At 36.4% G+C, this 22513-nt stretch overlaps 2 protein-coding genes across 4 annotated transcripts in view; one reads left to right on the plus strand and one right to left on the minus strand.

Annotated features, from left to right (window-relative positions):
- Positions 1-3521: 3521 nt before the first annotated feature.
- LOC138190033 (transmembrane reductase CYB561D2) overlaps positions 3522-22513 on the minus strand; it is a 148213-nt gene continuing 129221 nt past the window's right edge. The window contains exons 1-4 of one of the 3 annotated variants that reach the window (XM_069132477.1): positions 12145-12300; positions 8042-8186; positions 7776-7962; positions 3522-5069 (exon numbers count right to left, since the gene is read on the minus strand). In XM_069132477.1, coding sequence (XP_068988578.1) covers positions 4548-5069; positions 7776-7937 — 684 coding nt within the window. In that variant the 5' untranslated portion in view covers positions 7938-7962; positions 8042-8186; positions 12145-12300 and the 3' untranslated portion in view covers positions 3522-4547. Of the gene's footprint in view, positions 5070-7775; positions 7963-8041; positions 8187-12144; positions 12301-22513 lie in introns of those variants that run through there. The other 2 variants (XM_069132476.1, XM_069132478.1) reach the window with 2 other exon arrangements.
- btv (dynein cytoplasmic heavy chain beethoven) overlaps positions 15847-22513 on the plus strand; it is a 32617-nt gene continuing 25950 nt past the window's right edge. The window contains exons 1-12 of the mRNA XM_069130167.1: positions 15847-16439; positions 16798-17126; positions 17498-17660; positions 17891-18072; positions 18141-18253; positions 18744-18989; positions 19124-19344; positions 19412-19810; positions 20185-20426; positions 20911-21234; positions 21604-21670; positions 21753-22089. Of these exons, the coding sequence (XP_068986268.1) occupies positions 16203-16439; positions 16798-17126; positions 17498-17660; positions 17891-18072; positions 18141-18253; positions 18744-18989; positions 19124-19344; positions 19412-19810; positions 20185-20426; positions 20911-21234; positions 21604-21670; positions 21753-22089 (2860 nt within the window). The 5' untranslated portion in view covers positions 15847-16202. The remainder of the gene's footprint in view (positions 16440-16797; positions 17127-17497; positions 17661-17890; positions 18073-18140; positions 18254-18743; positions 18990-19123; positions 19345-19411; positions 19811-20184; positions 20427-20910; positions 21235-21603; positions 21671-21752; positions 22090-22513) is intronic.

Below are 22513 nucleotides of genomic sequence, written 5' to 3' on the forward strand. Positions count from 1 at the left end.
CCGCTACTGTTCGTTTAATGGGAAGAAGCATTAGACTAACCGCATAAGCTTCGTTTGGATTAGTCAAGTTACTTCGATTCAACAAATTTCAATTCGAGTAATACGAAACCAGCCTGGAATTGTCATCTATTTTACTCGAATTTCTATGCTTGTTCTCATCTATTACCAAAGTTTGGTAGCATTGATTAAAATATTGATAGCAAATGATTTGCAATATTTCACATACCGGTACGAATAAATTTACTTGACTAAACGAAACTCAATTAAATATGCTTTCAGGTTTTAAAAACAAACTCGAGACCTTCCAATTGTTGGTTGACTTAAAGAAAAAAAAAAAATAATAGTTGCTAAGTAATGTAATCTTATTTCCAGATTTTCTTTTTAGTACTTACTTATATGTACCGATACCTTTTCTTCTAAACTTTACATTCCGTTATATTTCGTATATATAAAATCTCTCTATTATGCATATATGTTTCTAATTACAAATCGATATATTTTACGTACATTCATAAATACGTTCCCTTTATTCTCCATCAAGTGTCCTCTTGAAATTCAAGTAACTTAATTAATCTGAATGAAGGTACACGTACTGATATATTCAGATTAGACAGAAACGAAATTATACCGATAGGAACGCGAGAAACGCACTCCAACTAGCCATATCCGAGACATAATCAAGAAACAAAAAAAGAAAAGAAATGAAAAGAAGAAGCAAGGATTCTTCGTTTAAGGGAACCCTGACGTACGATTGTTCGATCGATGGACAGATTTTGCCAGTTTGAGAAATGTGATTAAAAAGAGTACGGAGAAACAATCGCGAGAGAAATGAGAAGATATAAAGTGCTTGGGATTCGTGGGAAGAGAGGGTGACTGATAGATAAGCATTCGACAGAACTTTAATGTCCTTAGGCTAGATAGGCGAATCTAATGCAGGTTTAAAAAGGAATTTAAACAAAAGATTTAGCGCGTTATTGACAACAACAATAACAATATTTATTATTATAAAAAGAGTTATGTTATATACAAAAGTAATGAATAATAATAATAATTAAATAATATAAATTAATAAATAGAGAGCATTAGCTGCCGGTTTAAACCGGTCAGGCCACGTGGTCGACTGTCCTAGATAGGGTTAAGATTTCGGTGACGTAGAATTATCGGTAACGATGCGGTAACTTTGTTGCTATTACAATGAAACGTATAAAGGCTCATGGTTTAAATGGCTTGTATATTTCATTAATTAAATATAATTAGAAGAAAATAATTGCAACTATCTTCTGTGTATAATTTCCAACAAAATCATATTTGATATTTAATATGATTTGTAAGTGTTTATCGATTAAAAGATTTACGTTTCAAAGTACTCGAACTGAAAAATAATCTTCCTTTGGCTATTTCGTTTCTAAGTTGCTGCAGAGATCGTTCGTGCGAAGATTTCGATACGTGAATTCAGGGTTACCGAGTAATGTTTCGGATTTTACGTCACCAAGAGCAACCAATAGAGCGAACAGTACAAAGTAACGTGTCCTAGAGCTAATCGAGAAAGAGAAAAGCGTTCGAGAGCGAGGATAGTGTTAGGCGGTAGCAGATGCGTTATGTTTTATGGGAAACGATAGGATTAATATTCGTTCGCGTTAATAAGACAGATTTTTGTACGTTGGCGAGCATGTGTCTATGGAAAATCGTTGGATGTTGAAGAAATAGCATTAAAACTGCGATTTGTGGAAAATTATTCTGGACGAAGAGAAGCAATTTTAATACGCTTGCTTCTGATACGCTACTCGTGTTTCTCAGATAATATCAATGTAAAAGTGTTTACTTTTAAAATCAGCCTATGATTCAGAAACCTTTTCAGTTCCATTTCTTCAAGTAATTCTTGTAAATCTTCATATTTATTTCATTTTTGCGAGTTACATTATAAGGTACTTTACAATTTCCTTGTTGTCATGTGATTTTGTTAATATAAGTTTATACTACTGATCAATAAAAAATGCTGACATATCTTTATACTATTACTTATCAAATTTTTAGAAATTCTTAGTTGCTACAGCTAGAGGCTTTGTTTCTGCTATTATAAGATATCGCATTATTCGCGTTAATATATCATCTTCTTCTGCCATTGGACGTTATACACAATGTACACAGTGTAAGAAGAGAATTTCTTTTGTATCATAAAAATTTTATTTCGTACGTTGCCATTGTTCTAAGATACGTATACAAACATTTCAGATTTTACGATTTGTTCCCTTGGATTTGATTAATTATCTTTGCATTTAGCGCTTGGATAAATCACACGTACGAACAAATTTTTAATTTAGTAGATCTTAAATATTTCAAATCTAAAACTATTACGAACACAGAAAACGACGTTTCTATAAGAGAAAATTGCGAAAATTTACAACTGATGTTTACAAATGTTGCTTTTACATATTCTACAAATTGATTACGCAACACACATATATGTAATCAAAAATTTTAGAGTTTTTTAAATTAGATTTAGTTAATTCGATCGATCCTATTGTTTTCACTAGAATTAACGTATACCTCAATCAAATTGTATATTTTCAATGAAACAGAGAGGCACACGGGAAACGTATAGACGAGTGCATGATCAAATGCATGTAACTTCTAAGGCAGTGAAGCTACCGAAGGAATGCGACAAAGCAATTTAAACGAAAAATCCAAAGTCGTGTTCTGTCTATATCAAATAAACTTGCACCTAAATAATACGCAAACACAAATACGTATACATATGTATATATGTACATCAAATATGAATGTACATACATACATATATGTGTACAATACATTACGTGTTGTTGCACAACGTTAACGATGATCCACACAAATAGATTACGAGAGGACAGTTTTACGCGTGATTAGGTTGTTTATTGGTTTAGGATTTCGGATGTTTATCATACGTTGACGATTATGAGAAATTTTAAAAGTTAGTCCAAGAAAAGGAGAAATTAAGGGAAAAGATGAGAAAAGGTGGAAGAAACACGATATATAAGAGACGATGAGATTATATCGAGGATAAGAAATTGTATTAATATACATGTACATTGCATTGCGGAAGATATATACATTATGTAAATTCTATATATTTATATATATATATATATATATATATATATATATATATATATATATATATATATATATATATATATATGTATATGATGCGTGTGTAATTAATAAAGTGTTGATATATATGGTTGACGATAATGCCACCGCGTCTATTGTCTTCTCTATTCGTTTATTTAATAATCTTATGTTAAATGTCCAAGCAAATATTATTTCAACATATATATATTTCATTTTTAAATAATATTATACGATACTATATAATATCTTAATAAGTTAATATTACAAATCTGCATTATCTTTTTGGTAAACGTTTCTTATATGTACTACTTATTTATATATATCTAAAAATATACGTTTTTCTCTTGCCAGGTGAGTTTACAAGCATTTTTGGTGCATTTATATGAACGTTTCATTTCTTCCCTTCTCTCTTTTTCTTTTTTTTTTTTTTTTTGGCATGTTAACTGTTCGATGAACACAACCGAGGTATAACAAATCTTTCTTTTCGTTCATTTATGAATAATTCTACGAGTATCTGGTTAAACATGGTTTACTCGGATTTAAATTATCACTCGTTTATTTTAACTTAAGCCTTGATTTTGAACTTTACGATTAGCATTAATAGAGTTTTGTAGCTGGATATTTGAAAAGTATTGAACATCTTAGGAATTAAAGAAATTATCTAAATCTAGCTTTAAAAATGGTTGTCGTAATCGCTGTACAATCATTGGAGGACGGAATGTCTGAATTATAAGTAGATTAACCCTTTGGCATTGTAACAGAATGATAAATAATTCAGAATGAACGATTTAGAAAATAATTATTTCTTCGTCAGAAATCCTGTACATTTCCTGCTTCACATACGAAAAATACATACTCTTTCTGTTACTGATTTTGAAATCATAAAAAATAAAACTATTTGGAGTATAGAGATCTCGATTACGATGTTTCACGATCGAAAGTCAATTGTAGCAATTAACTCGATTAAATCTTATCTTACTACGTGACACGATAAAAGCCTCTTATCTATGTCAATGTAATCGACACGAAATACTTAATCCGATAAGAATGTTTTTATAGATCGATCTCTATTGCTATGTTGATCTCTGATCGAATCTAGAGTAGCGTAAGGCAAATAAATCGCGTTTATTGAACAGACTACAAACAAACTCTGAACACAATTATGCTCTTGAATCTACTTCAGGCTTCGCTATACTTATCGCATATGCAAAAAGGATGAGAATCTTTCTCGTTCATCGACGAGTACGAACATCACGTTTACCATGTACTTCATAAATCTTTAACATATTTCATTGGCTTTGAAAATCTGAAATTCTGTGCCTTCGTAGTCAAGTTGTTGAAGGTACGTTGATGCTGGATAAAAGCGTTGAAATTGTTTCCCTTTGCTACGGTACGTAGACGTTTGCTATAGTAATATACGATATTATACATAGTAATTAGGTGGTAGTAGGTGGCGGACCGAAAACCACTCTGCTTCTCGAAACAGCTCCTAGAACCGGCTTCAGAAGGATGAAGAAACCCGCGATGAAGAACGCTGTGAACGTCAAGCTTCTTCCAGTATAGCCACCAGGCCACCATTTCGTGTACGTGCCCGTGATCAACGTCGCAAGCAAGAGCACCGTGACTATGATACCACCGAACGCGTGCATGATTTTCAGAAGAACCGGCCTGAAACGCGGATACAGCCACCTGGAATTGTTGGTAACGATGCCGAACGCAGCTGTTAGAAACGCCAAGATAATGCTGACCAATCCGAGGATCGCGTGAGGCGTGACAAAATGCGGATTGTTGTTGTTGTTCTTGTTGACCACGATGATGATCAGTCCGACTAATACTAATGCTAGACCGGTGGCGTGCAGGATCCAGTGAATCGTTACTCTGTTGGCCCTGGACACCTTCCAGCTGACATACGCCTCACCGGAAACGCTGAATATCGCCTCGGTTATCAGAAGACCCACCTGTATCGAGGAAAAAGTTGCTACTTAATCGATTGGCATTTAAAGAATTTTTGCATGGGAACAAAGGGAACAGATAAGTTTTGCTATGGGAATGGATGTCAGTTCGATCATGTGGAAAGTTTCGTAGGGTTTGAGTAGATTTAGCGGAGATTGTTAGGTACCAGATTCCACAACGGAGTTGCGAAGTGTTTTTAGATGATTGTCAAGGTTACTTTTAGTTAGTTTTATATTCTAAAATATCTATGTTTTTAATATGTTTTCATTGGATTATGAGGAATGTTTTGTATAGCGGGAGGGAGTCGCAAAGAGTCTTTTAGAGGGTGGTTCTAGATTGAAGTATAGTACATCATTAAACATATAATTTTTGCAAACTATTATATCGCATTTGCCCACTTTTTCCGACAGCGTTATGTAAATCATTCGCACTGTCGAAAATGTTTAGGTTTATGATCTTGCTTAAAAGCTAAAAAGCTTAGTAACGCGATGACCACCGTGGCAGCCGACGTGTCTCTTAAAATTTCAATTTATAGCGTTACATCATTTACATCACTTACTGTGCTAGTGCACCATCTGAATGTTGATACCCAGATGGTAGAAGCGCTATGTCCTAACTCTCAAAAATAGCAATTATTCCTGGCCGTGTCATAAACCCGGCCTAACGACGAGCTCTAACACGAAGCCTTAGTGTTTGACGAATTTGATAGGCAGAGCAATCGACAGCAATCGACAGCAATCGACAGAGAAAATAGCGATCGTTTTAGTTTACTCAGAGAATGTTGCAACCAATTTGTCGATCTGGGTCAACGGTGGATTCCTTCACCGTTTAATTCGGTGGATGTACAAGTGTGCACGCCTACGATGTTTTAAGGAGATAATGAATCGACATGATATCATTAGAAAGAAAGACAAAAAAAAAAAGAATTTTAGTAATTAGATTAATCAATGAAGTTGGGTGGTTTCGTTTCTTCTTCTTTTTCTTCCTTTATTGCAGATCTTTGCTAAGTTTACTTCTTATTTGTTACCAACATACTGCATACTCCAGATTCGATTGTATTTGATTTATTTAAGAACATTGTTCGGAACACTTGCGAATAAGCAGAACTCAACATTCTTCCAAGTACGAGGATGATCTAAGAGTTGAGACACTTGGACGAAGGTCGCTTAATCATGTCTAGGATTTTATGTCTTTTACATACAAAACTCTTCAGAATGATAGACACACGATCATTTTATTTTTTTAGCTTTGGGAACGTAAACAATGCTGTAAGTTGCAGATATCTTTCACCATATTTGTTCTTCCATTAATGTCGTGGAAAATTACGTTTATTATTTTACGTGCGTATGCTATCATACTTATTATAATCGTACAACAAGTTAAGTATAGTCGTACAAGAAAGTATTCGTATTGTATTAACTGATAGTGTTAATTAGTTGTATTAATTAATAGTATTCTATACGTATGATATTAGATAGTTTTGTATTATGTCACGCGCCAGGATATTTGCAACCATGAAAACAATAATTACGAGAAAATTGATCGGATGCCCGCGACGTTTTAATAGTCCCATGAATCACGGCTGTGATTCTGTGTTTCACAGAAAAATGTTTAATCCTCATCGCAAATAAAATATGAAACGAATGATTTCAGCGTACGCCGATGTTGTAATTAGTCGTGAAGATATTTTAAACACATCGTAAGATAGCCTCTATGACATGCTTCGTTATGCAGTTGGTGTGAAATACGAATTGCCTTTTCACCAAAATGAAAAAGTTGCGGTTATCCACATAAACTGTCTTCCGCGTTCTACTCTCAATGGATGATATTTCATATTCCACACTTTCTATAAACGTCTGTTTCGTCAGCTTCCTTTGTGCAGAAACTTATATCAAAAGGATTCATTTCATATCGGTAAACACGGCGTTCTTCGGGACATTTTTATTTGTATTTTTCTATCGTTAAGAAATTTCTTCAATTTCTCAAATTAACTAGGTGCTATCGTAAAATTTCACTGCATGAGAATTTCCATTTTAGTATTCTCGTCCTGTAAAGATACCGTCGTGATGTTATTTCTAAACAGCCGTATATCGCAAACAGCTACTCTTCTATTTCTCGCTTAATATCGAATAACAATAGAACAATTAGCTGTCTTACTTCGTTTGGCGTTATTGAGCTTCCAGATAAGAGAATACACTGTGGAGTGAAATTTCATGGAAAATAGCATTTGACGCTTAAAGAAAATATGGAAGTAACGTTATCGATATAACGCGTAACTTTTCGCTTCAATTTTATGCTAAAGATTTTCTTAAAACGTTAAAACTGTTTTCGTCAACTAGAACGAGATTGGAGCATAAGACGTTCGAGAATTAAGTTGCGAAGCTTTCCTCTTTTAAGCTTCGCTTCGAAACTGAGAAACATCAATTTCCGTAACTTTGCAGCGTGTAAACAGAAGATTTATTGCCACCGTGGCATTACGAAACGCATTCGTTGCTGCAGGATGTTTGTCGACTTTAAACAAGAGAGTTGCACCGACTCTTCTTCTCGAATAAGAACCAACCTGTTGCTTCAACCGCTAATTTTTGTGCAATGTAATTTTCAACGTATCGAGTTACGGATGTAACGTAGGAGTCAAGCACCTACATTCCTGATCCACGTGCTTCTTTAATTGTTCCATTGTGCAATTAATGTTGGCCAAGTTGGCTACTTACTCCGACGCTCATGCAAATGGGATGCCACGAGAAGAAGCTGTACTTTCCAAAGGCCAAAACCAAAATGTATATCACTGGCGCCAATAGGAGGATGTGTGTGAGGGCTGAAAACACCAGCATAATGGCACTTGGCGGCCCTTTGCCTGGTGGTTGGTCCGTCATTTTTAATTGGCTGTTATCCTTACACCTGTGGAAAGAATTATTATATATTAATAGTGGAAATAAGACAAATACAAAATGTCAAAAATGTCAAAAAACATTGTTACTTTAATGTTTAGTAGTTAGAATGCCTTCTTTGGAAAATTGTTGTTAGAAGATGCTAGTTAAAAAGAGCTTCTCCTAAAAAATTATATTATCATTTGAACGTTCAGTCAGTTGTTGTGGTGGATCAGGTAAAACGTTTGATTTCCGCTAGATCGATTAATTAATTTCAGTTATATCTGGTTTGTTTCAGAGGTTCGATCTAAGTTTGAAAACGGATCGTTGATGGACTTTATTAACAGCCTATTCGTTATGACTCGCACGAAAGAGTTTAATTTGCAGCGTTGTAAAATATTGCAAACAAATGCGATGAAATGAACAAACAAATACGAAACGAAAGTTTACAAAAATTTTTCAGAGTCCAGAAAATTCTGTCCATCTCTAACTGCCTTGTCTTTCTGCAAGTGTTTCCATCACCTTTAAATATATCTTCTATAACATTTAAATAAGCGAAAAAGTCCATTGCTATGTATAATTCATCGGAGTGGTTTATGAATTTTTCGCTACATTTTCTACGTACATAGTAATGTTGTCATTTTTTGTAAAATTATCAGCCTATTCAACCACTCACCTTTACAATTAGTAAGAGTCATATGCGTGGGTTTGGTCTTTAGATCGTAAGTAATTTAACACTTGAAAGATCAAGATTACGATACGTCAATGACTATCGAACAAGAAGTTTGAAAATATCATTTAGCTTCGTAAGGATAATAAAATATTCGAGTTTTCAAAGATAGTAGATGTATCGTATAGGCGATAGAGTCCTTAAAAATTGAGACGAACTAAGCTTCTTTTCTTCGATTTAGAAGAAAAACGATAAATTCCACACGACCTGAGCTGGTCTTTTGACGCAACTGCTCCTACGATCGTTTAAAATGCACGGCGTGTGATTCACTGCTAATTGCGCGACATGATTCTACGTTTCTTTCAGCTTCTATTTGTTCAAACACGCGGAAAATCGTGTCTTTTATGACAGTACGTAAGCACGAGCGCGATCAATGAAGCCACTGATTAAGTGAACGTCTGTCAAGATCGAGGGAGTCGATTATTGCTACAGTTCTGCTATGTTACAGCTGTCCGAGAGTCTTTGAAGTATTCTAAACCAACTCGAGCTTTGAGAAAATTCAATCAAACTTTACAGAACTCGTACAATAAATATTATCATACCGCAGTAAATTTGTAAATTCTCTTATTCGGAGTAAGCATATCAAATTTTGATAACAAGGAGCAGCGAAATGTCTATATTATGAAAAGAGGCAAACGTATCGTAATTTAACACGAGGCAAATTAAACGCGTTTCGAGTTGTTTTTGACCCGATTATCTACTCTTCCCATTAAAAATACTTTTTAACTACGAAGAAAGATACGAAGAAATTACTCTTCGCTCACGTTCTTTCTCATTCTAATTTTATGCTCGTGTTTCTTTCTGAAAATCAAAAATCTTTTTGTGTAGAAATTAGCAACGTAATTGGGTCAAACCGTATCGATTGGGGATGATCGTATGAAACTGTATTGCAGAAAAAAAAAACGATCTACACGAAAATCTAATTGCGCAGAAGGAAAAGATTGTGAATTAGTGCTTTATCATGAATTCTGCTCAATTCCATGAATGGCTTATCGTGAATGAGAAGTTCAACGACACTCGTAAGTGCCTACGATTCGATAAAACTAAAGTGCGTTTGCACACCGACGATTTAATGATAAATATAAGTGATGTAAGGAAAGCTATTAATATAATTGCATCGATCTAGACTCCGCGAAGATGCGTTTGAAAAATATGATGTTTGTATAAACATCGAGTAACATTGTAAGTCTATCGATAGAGAACTTCCGTTGTATATTCGTTTTTGCCTGTAACTCGTTTGCGAGAAAAATTCGATTTCATGGATTATAAACATAACGTAGGAAACTTTTTACGGCATTGTAATTCGGCATGAAAGCAGTAAAAAATACTAATAAATGCGGATAGGGAAACGAGATTGCGGTATACGTAATCGTTTGCAGGAAGATTAACATCGAGTAATGTTGGATTTGCTATGAAAACACAAAGATGTGCGCAAATAAGCGGAGGAAAACAATGTGCCGCAACACTAATCTTCAAATTATATCACCACGAAGTGTCTTCGTTTGCTCTGACAGCTGTGATTACGATTATCGTAGAATATACAGGGTGGTTGATAACTGGTGGTACAAGCGGAAAGGGGGTGATTCTACGCGAAAAAAGAAGTCGAAAATATAGAATAAAAATTTTTCGTTTGAGGCTTTGTTTTCGAGAAAATCGACTTTGAGTTTTCGCTCGGTACGCGTGCGGCACGTTATAACGCATCTCACTGTAGATCGTTGTCTCGATGGAAAAATTAAAAAAAAAAAAAATTTTTATTCTATTCTACTTCTATTCTTCTTCTAAAATTTACTTCTATTCGACTTCTTTTTTCGCGTAGAATCACCCCCTTTACCACCCACCCTGCATAACAAATATACCTATGAATGCGTTAAAAATGCGATAAATTATACATATAGATCGAAGGAGTCTTGATACGCAGTATAAAATTGTAAAATTTGAAGAAAATATCTGACGTTTCTATAGACTTTGGGATTACGAATCGCGTGAGAAAATTTTGAAACGCCATTCAAATTTACACGTTCGTACGTAAATGGGAAAATATGCGAGTGGGATACAAACATGTATACCACTTTGCTAATCCGTACTGTTCGATTCATAGATGCGATAATAGTCGTTGAATACATTGTACGAGTAGTAATAATAGTATCGTAAAAATATCATACCGAAGATTTCTTTATCAACGATGCACAAATACTATCTGTTTACGCTGAAGCTGAAGAGCACTAAGGGCAAATAATAAGTAAGTTTTCGGTAAAAACATCCAATACTTATCTAACGGTTATATGAAACCGTGTTTATCATAATATAATTACGCCTGTTGATGACGCAGACCGGCACACTTTCAGATACGCTCCACTTTCGCGGCTCGAGTGAATACACCGAGCATATCACGCGAATCTCGCGTTTACGCGTAACTGTATCGAAAACGGGGCACGTTCGGGGACCTAGTTGCAGAAAACTATCGCCAATCTTTCGTTGCATAAGCGACAATGTAAAAATAGCCGTGCGATAACGAAGGTACCGGTACTCTTGTACCATAATGAAAAGGAAAAGGCTGTTCGAGCAGGCCGAAAACTTAATTCGATGTAATTCTTTGGATACCTTGAACGATGTCCGGAGCGAGGAGAATCGTCGTCGGTCGTTTGAAATCGTGGCCGGGGCACAGATTTTTATCTCGTCTTAATTTGGTACAGAAAACTTGTGAGAAGTATGAATTACAAATGAAGCTTGGCAATTCGACTAAGAAATCGGTTTTACAAGTTCGTTTTAATTTTATTGGACGAACGTGTGCACAGAGTAACTTAACGTCGTTTGCAAGATTAGTCAGTATCGATTGTTGATGTTTTGATTATGTAAGGATAATGAAAAATATATCCTGTTAAGAAGGACTTTGTTCTCCACTCTCATAGCTGAGAAACGATAATTACATTGAAAATTCCCTGTAACTACATGTACGCTATTAATACATATTTCCAATGTTATTAGCAACGTAATTGAAATTATAGATTGAGTTTTATATATACGTATCTAAACTTGTATTTCTTCATACAGATGTTTCTACATTTATATGTTAATTTCTACGTTCATATGTTCTATACTTCTTTCTATAACTATCTGTTACATGGCAAAGAACGAGCAAGATACACTCAAACGTGGTCTATTTTTAATCAAAATTATTGACCATATTTCATTCGTCATGTTCGGCTCGATGCCACAAAAATAATGAAAAAGAAGTCACACCACTATGAACGATAACGACACAATTACGAAATAGCATTCCGTTTTCAACCTGTTTTAAATCACACAATTTGAAAGAATCAGCCACAAACTGAATTACGAAAATCTCCCGAGAAACTGCTACGGAAACTGAAAACTTCATTACTTCTGATAACTCCAGTTCACCGATAAATAAACGCGTGCCTCTCGACCGCGTAAAATATCCAAAGATTCAGCGTGGAAAGTGTATTTTATCTAGGAACTCACCTCGACAGTCGTAGACTCACTGGATCGGATCTCCGAAGAGAAAGGCCACCGACGTGGACCGTTCGTGCTGAAAGAACGAAAACGAGCTCGGACAAAAACACAGAAGAGGAAGAACACGGAACGGCGTCCGCGCCTCGACTGAAAGCACGCGTCCTAGCATGGTCGCAACGATCTATCGCTGCGTTGCCGATACTTCTTACGAATGACGCGAGGAAAATCGTGGAGTAAACGCGGCCTTGGCGCGTCTAATCGCTACGATCTTCTCTTCGCATGTATAAAACGGGCACTGCGCTCGCAGCCTGCAGAGTCGGACCCATTGTTCGCCTCGTCATGGTGCGATATCGCGTGCCACCGATGTATACCGCTTTTCCTGGCACGTTTTTCTATTCTACTCGGTTTTCTTGCTCGCCAACTTTCTTATCGCGCGAGTAAAGATACGAGCAACAAGCTGCATCAACTTTCGCGTTGCATAATTCTATCATAATAGATAATACCTAATCATCTTGCAATTGTTACGAAAGATTTGTCATATTTTTTTACCGTTTAAGAAGAAACGGCGATGGTTAACGAATAATAAAAAAAATTGCCAAATACTTATCAAATAATCGCAAAGCGAATAAATAATCCGAAACCAATTAAACGAAGTAAACGTAGCAAACAGTTAGCGAATATATTAACGCGGTATTTCCTTCTAATTTATGACGATCTTATCGGAGAATATTTTCGGAATAAATTATACTGCGGATAACGAGCTCATTTTTATGAAGGCGTAGTCGATTTAAACTATGCGTTGATATTACCGCGAGCTTTATAGCGGCACTTCGATGTTGAGTAGCCGCTGATTACGTGACCACGTGGCCCGATCCTGGTACCAAGAATTCGTGTTTCACTTCTTTCCGCCCACTCTAATGAGGGTATTTTTTTGATGGTAAATTCAGTCAAGAACGAACGAGATAAAACGAACGTCCCTCGGCATTTGACTGCTGTGTACGGAAACACGACTTCCTCCTGCAGCGACAACTGATTTCCCACCGGATCAGACTTCTTTTTGGATGTTTTGCGTATGTTCACTTTCAGGTCGTTTGCGGAAGAAATTGCTGCGGCGGCTGAAGCAGATGGAAGAACGTAATTTTAGCTTCGTAGTTTATGAAACAATACCGGGTTCTACAAAATTTCTATGTAGAGCAAAGATTCGCGCTTCGTTCCTTTTTCAATATCTTTCTCTATATTAAATTTTATCAACACGGAGGAAGAACTACGGACGAAATTAGCCTTTGCCCGGAAGATCTAGGAAATGATGTCAAACGATCAAGGCAAATGGATCATCTCGTACGCAGAATTTTAAGCATGTGAAAATGGAGAAGATAAGGATATTTGTATGCGACGTGTAGTTGTCTGCGTCGATTATTACGAATTATAAAACGTCGGTTACATTTGTTGATGTTTAAAATCAATTAACGTATCGTACTTTGCGAAAACGCGATAGGATTCGTTTTACTTAGTCATCGATGTCGCCCAACAGTGAATAATTATTAATCACTCATCGATGAATTTATTGTCTGCGCTCATACATCTTTCTATGCATTTTACGATCTCTACGAATACAAATTTCACCTAATACAGATATTTCTTCGTTTTTCATAAAAGAAACTCGGCTGAACCAACGTTTCAGTTTCCACATTATGGGAAATATTTCCAAATGCAAGACTTCCGTAGAAAGAAATTACAAGAGACAAAGGATTCTAGATGAAAATCAAACTACCAGAACGTTTTTAATTAATACAAAGTAGATCGATTTTCTCAAGATAATGACATTAAATAACGCTTTCGCTGCTACTGACGTATATACGCATTGCGGTGCGTCAATTAACTAATGCTACTGACGCAATTGATCTGGAACAGCTAAAAGTTCGATGGGCGATATGTTGAAACAAACATTACCTAGATATTTTTTAAAATAAAAAAATGTCTGACGGAAAGTGTGTAATTTTTGACGTCACGTAGTTGTATTTTTCAAACGCCATGATACAAAGTGAATAGTAAAAGTATCCACAAATTAAGTACTATATTACAAGGTACTGCATAAATTTGTAAAACATACGATTCCACGTAGAATGTAAGTTTCGAGTGTAAAATTTAAATTCATTACAATTCATTATCGTTAAATAGTTGCACGATAAACTAGCGAAACATAAGATTTCCATTAGCGTGCCATGAATACGAAAAATTAAACCAAAATTAGAAAGACTAATCTATTGGGTTGGCAACTAAGTGATTGCAGATTTTGTCATTAGGTGGTAATGAGAAAATCCGCAGTCACTTAGTTACCAACTCAATAGAATAAACAGAAACAAAAATTCCAGTTTTGCATTACGATCATTTAGAAAGTTGAATCGTTAGAAATTTTACATAATCATTTGAAGGACTGAAATTAATATTATAGCTGGATTTGGCGTTTAAAAATTACATTTTGCAAGAAAATTACGCAGAGAATCGTATCGTTTACTTTTTTCTTTTACAAAGTGGTTCTACAAGAAAGGATAGCCATCACCAATACAGTTCCGTTGATCTCTGTATGTGTCACTGTTAACCGTTGTTTCATTAATTATATTTCTGACAAGTGGTACGACCAAGAGGTTCTTCTCCAATCGTACACGTCATTTGCTGCGAGCGGAAGTATGCATGGACAGTTCATACGTATGCACGCGAGCGCATAAATCGGCCTCGACGCTCATCGGAATGTACTCCGATTGCTTATTCGAAGCGTGGATGCCAGCTATACTCCGATTATGCAAATATTCGGCGGTAATAACGTTAACAATGCCGGTAACTTCGTGCATGCGTGAATCCTCGCGCCTTCATTAGAGTTGCGCGCGCCAGTGTTGCAGCGCGGTTATTAATTAAACGATTTTCGCTTCGTTTTCCAACGATTTGTTTATGAATACGATGCTTTCTACAAAGATTGCGAAGATAGATCTACCTAACTGTAAAGAAATAGATGAAAATACCTGAGAGACGAGTGATTTTTTATTTTATTATTAGAATTATTTCAATACGAGAAGCAGTGGTACGTGCAAAGGAATGAACATTTCTTTCGCGTGTAAAAATATAACCATCGTGGTAGCAATACGTGCTAAATGATACTATTAAGTAAACATTTTTATTTTTATAGTAACGACAACTACACATTGTCATCTTCAGTAGCGGCTAGAAACTTCTGATCACAGTTATACAGGGTGGTTGGTAACTGGTGGTACAAGCGGAAAGGGGGTGATTCTACGCGAAAAAAGAAGTCGAAAATATAGAACAAACATTTTTCGTTCGAGGCTTTGTTTTCGAGAAAATCGATTTTGAATTTTCGCTCGGTACGCGTGCACTTTATCACGTCTCGTTATAACGGATCTCACTGTAGATCGTTGTCTCGATTGACGTTATTTTTTAAATTTTTTAAATTTTTATTCTATATTTTCGACTCCTTTTTTCGCGTAGAATCATCCCCTTTCCGCTTGTACCACCAGTTACCAACCACCCTGTATATGGTGTAATGATTCTATTTAATTGTAAACTATGCATTGATACGATTCTTGTAAAAACTCTATAAGACACAGTGTTCACGCTATACTTGTTCGATAGATTTCTGAAATTTCGGAAACTTTCAAGATCGTACAATAACGTTGTTCTTCGTTTGGAAAAGTCTCTGACAAACACTGTATCAAATCAATAAACGTCCGTGTACTTCCAAATAAGATCGTTTTACTTAAAAAAACGTATAAAAAAAATTGTTCATCCTTTGAATGATTCCGAATACGCCACGTCCAACAAAAATATCACTTCCGGTGTTTTTGCCACTATCGAAAATCGAATGCTACGATCCTGCGCTAGCACGTGGCACCTATGACAGCCGGTTTGTGTTGACCGGGAGTCGTCATGACAACTCGAACGATCACCACGCGACAAGGACGGCCACTTCGTCGGTGTTTCGTGCAAACTTCGTAATGGTACCGTGACGACAACGTTCGCAGCACGAATACACGAAATTTCCACTGTTTACGAAGAAAATGGTGGTGCTCGACAAGCGTAGATCGTTGATAGTGTCCACCGCAGGCCACTTCTTCGGCGTGCCCCTGAAAGACGATGAGACGATCGCGAACGAGCAAACAGTGTTGGACAACTTCTTGGACAGAGCCGCGTGCAGAATTCTCTGTGCACAACCGGCGGATGCGAAGGACGAGGAACTGCGGTTGAAGTTGAGTAACGAGTTACCCGTTGGGAGGAACACTCTGGTCTTCTTTAAGGTAAATAAAAAATAAAAGCAGAAGATATAAGAAGCGTGATTACTCAACGCGTTACAAAGAATTGTAGAATATTATTTGTCAGTTATTTAGCTACATCTCATTAAACGATAAAAATGCACGCCATTTCAATATTTTTCTAAACATTTGTTCTTTCATTTTTATCAACATATTTCCTGTTATCGACTCGTATGACGTTTCGACCGAATTATTTCAATAACAACGACGCAATTATTGCATTGTCATTCGCGTGAAGTCGTTTAAATAAAATTATAGCGTCTAAGAGAACAACGATCTTAAACTGCTTAATACCTTCTAAAGTTGAAAGTCGAATTAACTGATGAATGAAAGCTTAATGTAGTTAACAGAAGCATCGGTGACAGAAAGGAATTTCCACGACCTCGTTCAAGTTACAACGACCGGCAGTGGAAAAGGATCGACGTTGCTCGAAGCTCTCCGTCAAGTATGGGCGCCAACACTTCGGTCTTCTGGTCTCAATTCATCCTATTTGAAGAAGCTGGAGGAGAATCTTCTTGGCTCGTCAGCAACGACTTCCGTCGTCGAGGAGGAGAATTATTGGAGAAAGACATGGGAGGATGCGAAACGATCGCACGACAAAACGATTTACGCGGAGGCTGTAAAAACCTTGAGGAGCATCCGAGCCGAGTTGGAGAGCGCAGCGGTGGCTAGGTGTCGTAAAAAGAGATCATTTCAGTGAATTGTTCGGTAGTTGGATCGTGAGAAATTTTATGGAGATACGTTTTCTAGCTATCTTTGGAACATTGCGCGTGAAAGCATTACAATTGGCATGTAAAATTTGAGATAAGAAATTAAGCATATTAATTTACCTAATTGTATTATGAAAAGTTTCGTTTCTTTTTCTTCTCTATGACATAGTATATAGGTTTTAGTCTTAATACAAAAATTTGGGATCCTTTGTTCTTTTAAACAACTACGTATAGGAGGACTTCTGAATTTTTATTTCCAGTGCTGCAATTAGAAATTAAATTACTTTCACTTGGGTATATTTTATCTGCTATATTCCTCCTTTTCGTACACAGAGATGGGCTAATTAGCGTGGATGACGCTGTTGAAGCAGTATCAGGCTACACCGACGACTTGTGGAAGTTAGGAGATCTAATATACACCGAGGAACGTATGAAATCTTTTTTGGATGTTATTGGAGACGAAGTGGTATCTCTCGTAAGAAACACAATCGGAGAGGTAAAATATCTCAACTAATATTCTATGATAAATTACGTTTAAATGAAACTGCTAAGAACTAGTTTACTTTCTTTATCTATTTCATTTTTGTATCTTTCAAAAATCAGTTTACTTTAGTCGGTCATCGGTTTAGTTTTTTATTTAGCATAGTATTTATGAAAGAGAATTCCACGGACTTGATATATTTTTCTAAAATTTTATGAAATTGCTCGTGTTCATCCTCAAACTAGATTCGAACTAACGACGATCGAGTGAAAATTGAAGCGATATCAAGTGGTGCAGGAATTTGCGAGAAATGGACAGACATGGTGGAGAAATTCACTACGTTATTTTGGCCTCATCATTCAGTTCATCCGTGGAAGGGTGATAGTTACGTCCCCGAAAGATGTTCACGTATTGGCAAACGGCTCAGGTATCTCTTATTAATTTGCTCTTCCTGCTTTGTAGCTGGATTCAATGGGCGATTTTCTTGGTATTTAGGCAGATTGGGGAGCTACGTGCTCAGTATAGGCAATTAACCAGGCTGCTGACTCCTAATGAGAGATCTGGACTTGACACGGATACTTTGATGCATTGTTTCGATGATGTTAAAGGTATCCCTGCATTGTTAACATTTAATTATTGCAAAAGATACACGTGTTATTGCGTAATCTGTGATCATTGCAGCAAGTTCAGAAGTCGATAAATTTTGCCTCAGTAATATTAACAAAAATATGTAGAATTATGTATATTTATTAAACATTCAAGACAATGTTGATTATTCTAATAAAGGGATACGACGATAGTATCTTTTTAATGTAGAACAATTATGTATGATAAATTACGTATAAAATCTGAAAAAATGGTACTACATTGAAAAAACATAGTACAAAACTGGTCGAAAGAGTATTTAAAACGACAAAAGATACATAAAGAATGATTTATGATGAATGTAAACGCTTGATAAATTTTTAGGAAACATACAAATAATTTAACAAATATACGACAAAAAATCTATCTAGCGGCGGATGCTTCTAATATTAATTATTTTACCCAATTATATTTACGCACATAATGACACACAATTAATTATACGTACATCAGTAGTCTTCGATGACGACGACCAGTGTGTTGAATGGAACCGACTCAAGAGGAAGATCGAAGAAGGGCTGGTACCCGCTGAAGAAAGAGTAGCGCAGAAACTAAAGTCACAAATTGCCGATGCTACTACTCCAAACTCTCTACTCGCTGAATTTCGACGGTACTTCGAACTAATGAAGAGAGATGGTTTAAAAAGGGCTTTACGCGGAGAACGAGAGGCTTTGCTCTCAGCTTACGGGGATCTTACAGGTAATTCTAAAGGAGAAAAGGAATCGAAACTCCAATGAATTCAGAATGATTTCGATTACAATATTATAACCTTCTGTCCACGTTCTTACGTTTTAACTTTTCATTTTCTGCGTCATTGATCGGCGGATCTAAAGAGAATTGCTTGGCCGGGCCGGATACGGCAGACTTGTTGGATAGTCCGAGAATACTTCAAGAGGTTCAAGCTGCCAGATCTGCGGAATTAAGATTGGAAAGTTTAAATAAATTAGGAAAGGAATTGCTTGCGGATCTTCCTGGCTACGATGACATCTCTTTGAGAGTAACGACAGCTCTGAGAGACGTTGAAAGGAAAAGACAAAGCTTCGTTGATACTTGGGTAATTGTATTATTTTAGGTCTTATATTATCCTATAGTCTCCCTATAAAGCACAATTCGCTTGTCAGACTGAAGAAACTAAAGAAGCTGTGGCGAGAAAGGAACTGACGCTAGGTACTGACTCTGCGGTGGTGGAGTTAACTGGCACCAGTATGATGAGGGTCACGTACGATCCAAGGCTAATGACTTTGATCAGGGAAGCTAGGGCACTTTCGAGTCAAGGCGTCGAACTTCCTCGTGAAGTGAGGGAGCTAGTTGAAAGAGCAGGTTCTTTAGCTGGACGTGCCAGAGCTCTACAACAGGTCGCCACCTTTCACAACACAATTGGCGATCGTATGGTACCGTCTCAGAGACCTTTAATGCTCACGACCGCGCTCGAATTGGCACGAGCCGTTCAAGAACAATCTGGTGTAGTTTGGTCCGATCCTCAGGCTGTTGATGCTTATACCGCTAGGTTGAAAGAATTGGTAATTTTTCAATCTTCTTTGCGATTTATTTAATCTGCAGTTTGCAATGCATTTATGTTACACCGATTTTACAAAAATATATTTATGTATGGCATATGTATCATATGAGCATTTGCAACGTATTTAGGATGAATATAATAGTGAAATATAAATTAAATAATTGGCGGTTTGAAGGTTTAAAAAAGAAGAAACACTTCAGAAACACAGAAAAATAATAAAATAAAACAAATTATTTATATTTTATTTTTAATATTTTCGACCTATTTTACTGAAGATTGACTTATACATGTAATAGATACCGTAAAAAATGAATTAATTAGAATTGATTACCAACTAATTCGACGTACTTTGTTTTTTACTTTTTATTGAGAAAGGTGAGGAAGTTTGCGCAACAGAATTCGGAATTAGCTGCGAAGCACAGTTCGTTACGGGACCTGGTATCGAATTTACTGAAAGGAGACGCTGTCAATATGATCGGAAATCAGAATGCTTGGAAAGACGCATTGATGAACATGAGGACGATAGTCGACACTGTCGAAGCTGAATACGGAAATACGAAAGCATGGAAATTACATTGGGATAGACAACTGCTCAAAGCATTAGGTGTGGCTTATAGGTAAACTGTGGAAAGCTCAAATCTACTGTAATTATTTTATAGTAATTGGAAATCTCGTTAAAAGAAACGAAATACTTGGTCATTTTGAAAATTTCATTTGCAAAATCTTTGAAATTTAGCGGTGTTCAAAGAGTTCCACACGATTTTTAAGCTACTCTAAACGACACTAAAACTTTAAAAAATTACTTCAAATAATTCTAAGCAAATGGTCTAGTACCGAATCGCTTTAAAAGCTACTAGAAACTTTGAATAATTTGTTCGATTTATCCTCAACAATTAAACTATACATCACATTTTTCATTATTCTTTATTTCCTCATAAAAGGAAGATACGTAAAAGAAGCTTTCTTTGTCAAATAAAATCGAAACAAAAATCCTCCCACTTCTATCTTAGTCAAGTCCTATCAGTCTATTTAATTTCCGTATTCATAGATAATCCGTGTACGAAATAGAATAATAAAACAAGAACTTTTTCTCTGCGCCAGAGGAGCGTTACCGTCGTTGCTGAAAAAGTTGCCAGAAGTTAAAGTTGAATTGACGTTCCGGGACGGGTCTCTGCAATGGCGACCGTCCCTCGAGGAGGTCCGTGCCAAGTTGTACTCGTCGATCCGTCGATCCCTATCGATCCCCATGAATTTCAGAGGCGTTGGCGACGCGGCCGAAGCGCATTTCGGTGCTTTGATACAAAGGAGCTGTTATTTGTACGGTGGCGTTTATAAGCAGGCTGAGATCGCTCTTTCCGCTCTGGAAACGCTGCGAACGAAATGGCTGTACCTGGCTGCGCCAGCGACGATCGATGCTGCTGAAAGGTACGTACTTCCTGCAAAATTAAGAACAAGTTAATGCGATGCTTTCGTGGAAGAAGGCTTCTTTGATGATATACGAAGCACAGTAGTAACCTTTTTCGAGTTTTCTTTCTCATTTCATTCTGTTCAGACGATATAATTACTTATAGGATGGCCTTAATACTAATGCATTAGTAAATTACTTTATCCAAGATCCTATACTACGTAATAAGAATATTATTAGTTGCGATTTAATTAAAATTACTTTCATACTACACACTACGTAGGAAGCTAGCGTTCTAAACGTTAACAGAATTTAATGTTTCATATCTTTCTATGCTTAATAAACTTTCATATTTACAACTACTTAATAGTCAAACTTTTAATGAAAAGGTTGAAAGGAAGATCACCGCAAGAATGGACAAGAGCGTTTAAAGACGCCAAGCAATGGGCTCAAGAGGTTAGTAGACAATATTACCAGAAATTTACTACGCTATTGTTTCTTATTAAACTACTTAGCTACAGTTTAATAATTAAATTAGGTCGGAAGGTTACGCGGAAGCGAAGTGAAGATCTGGTGCATCAGCGTGGATACGGCAACAACCAGAAACGACTTAGAATCAGCTTCTCGTCGTTATTGGGAACGTTTGTGTTCCGATTTAAGGGTGGAAGCCTCTTCCAGACTAGTTGCCATCGTGGAGTTTCTTTCATCCGCCTCGAAGGAACTCGAACGTAGACCCCGAAACGTGGAGGAAGTCGGATCGGCCTACGAAGCTCATGCACGAATCGAGGCGCAATCTTCCGGTATGGCTGAAGAGGTAGAAGCCATTGCTGGCCTCTCTAAAGTGCTGGCTGCTTGGACTAGCGAGAAGCTCGAAGGTAATTACAGTACTTATTGCACTAATTAATTAACTATGGTTCTCATAGAATAAATTATCGATGACACTAAGCTAAATCTCTTCGGTGCTGCCAGGTAAATGACAATATGATTGCATGGCGTACAGTCAAAATAATAAAATACGATATAGGATAAATTTAATTGTGAAACAAAGTGAATGTAAGGAAAAAAGTCCTATGACTAACAGAATTGTTACATCATTATTAACTTATCCAGCCAAGTTTAATTTAAGTATATGTATACTGCTGGAAATAGTTCGAGTATTGCCACTGTGAACGATTTTGTTGCACTAATCGAGCAAATAGAAACGAAGAATTCTTAGAAGTTTAATATGTCATCGTGAAATGAATATTCATCGTAAAAGAATAATTAAAGGAATGTACAGGTAGACGGAGAGTCATCAGT

The sequence above is a fragment of the Bombus flavifrons genome, chromosome 2, assembly GCF_040668555.2.
Source record: "Bombus flavifrons isolate JBK064 chromosome 2, iyBomFlav1_principal, whole genome shotgun sequence".
NCBI lineage: Eukaryota > Metazoa > Arthropoda > Insecta > Hymenoptera > Apidae > Bombus > Bombus flavifrons.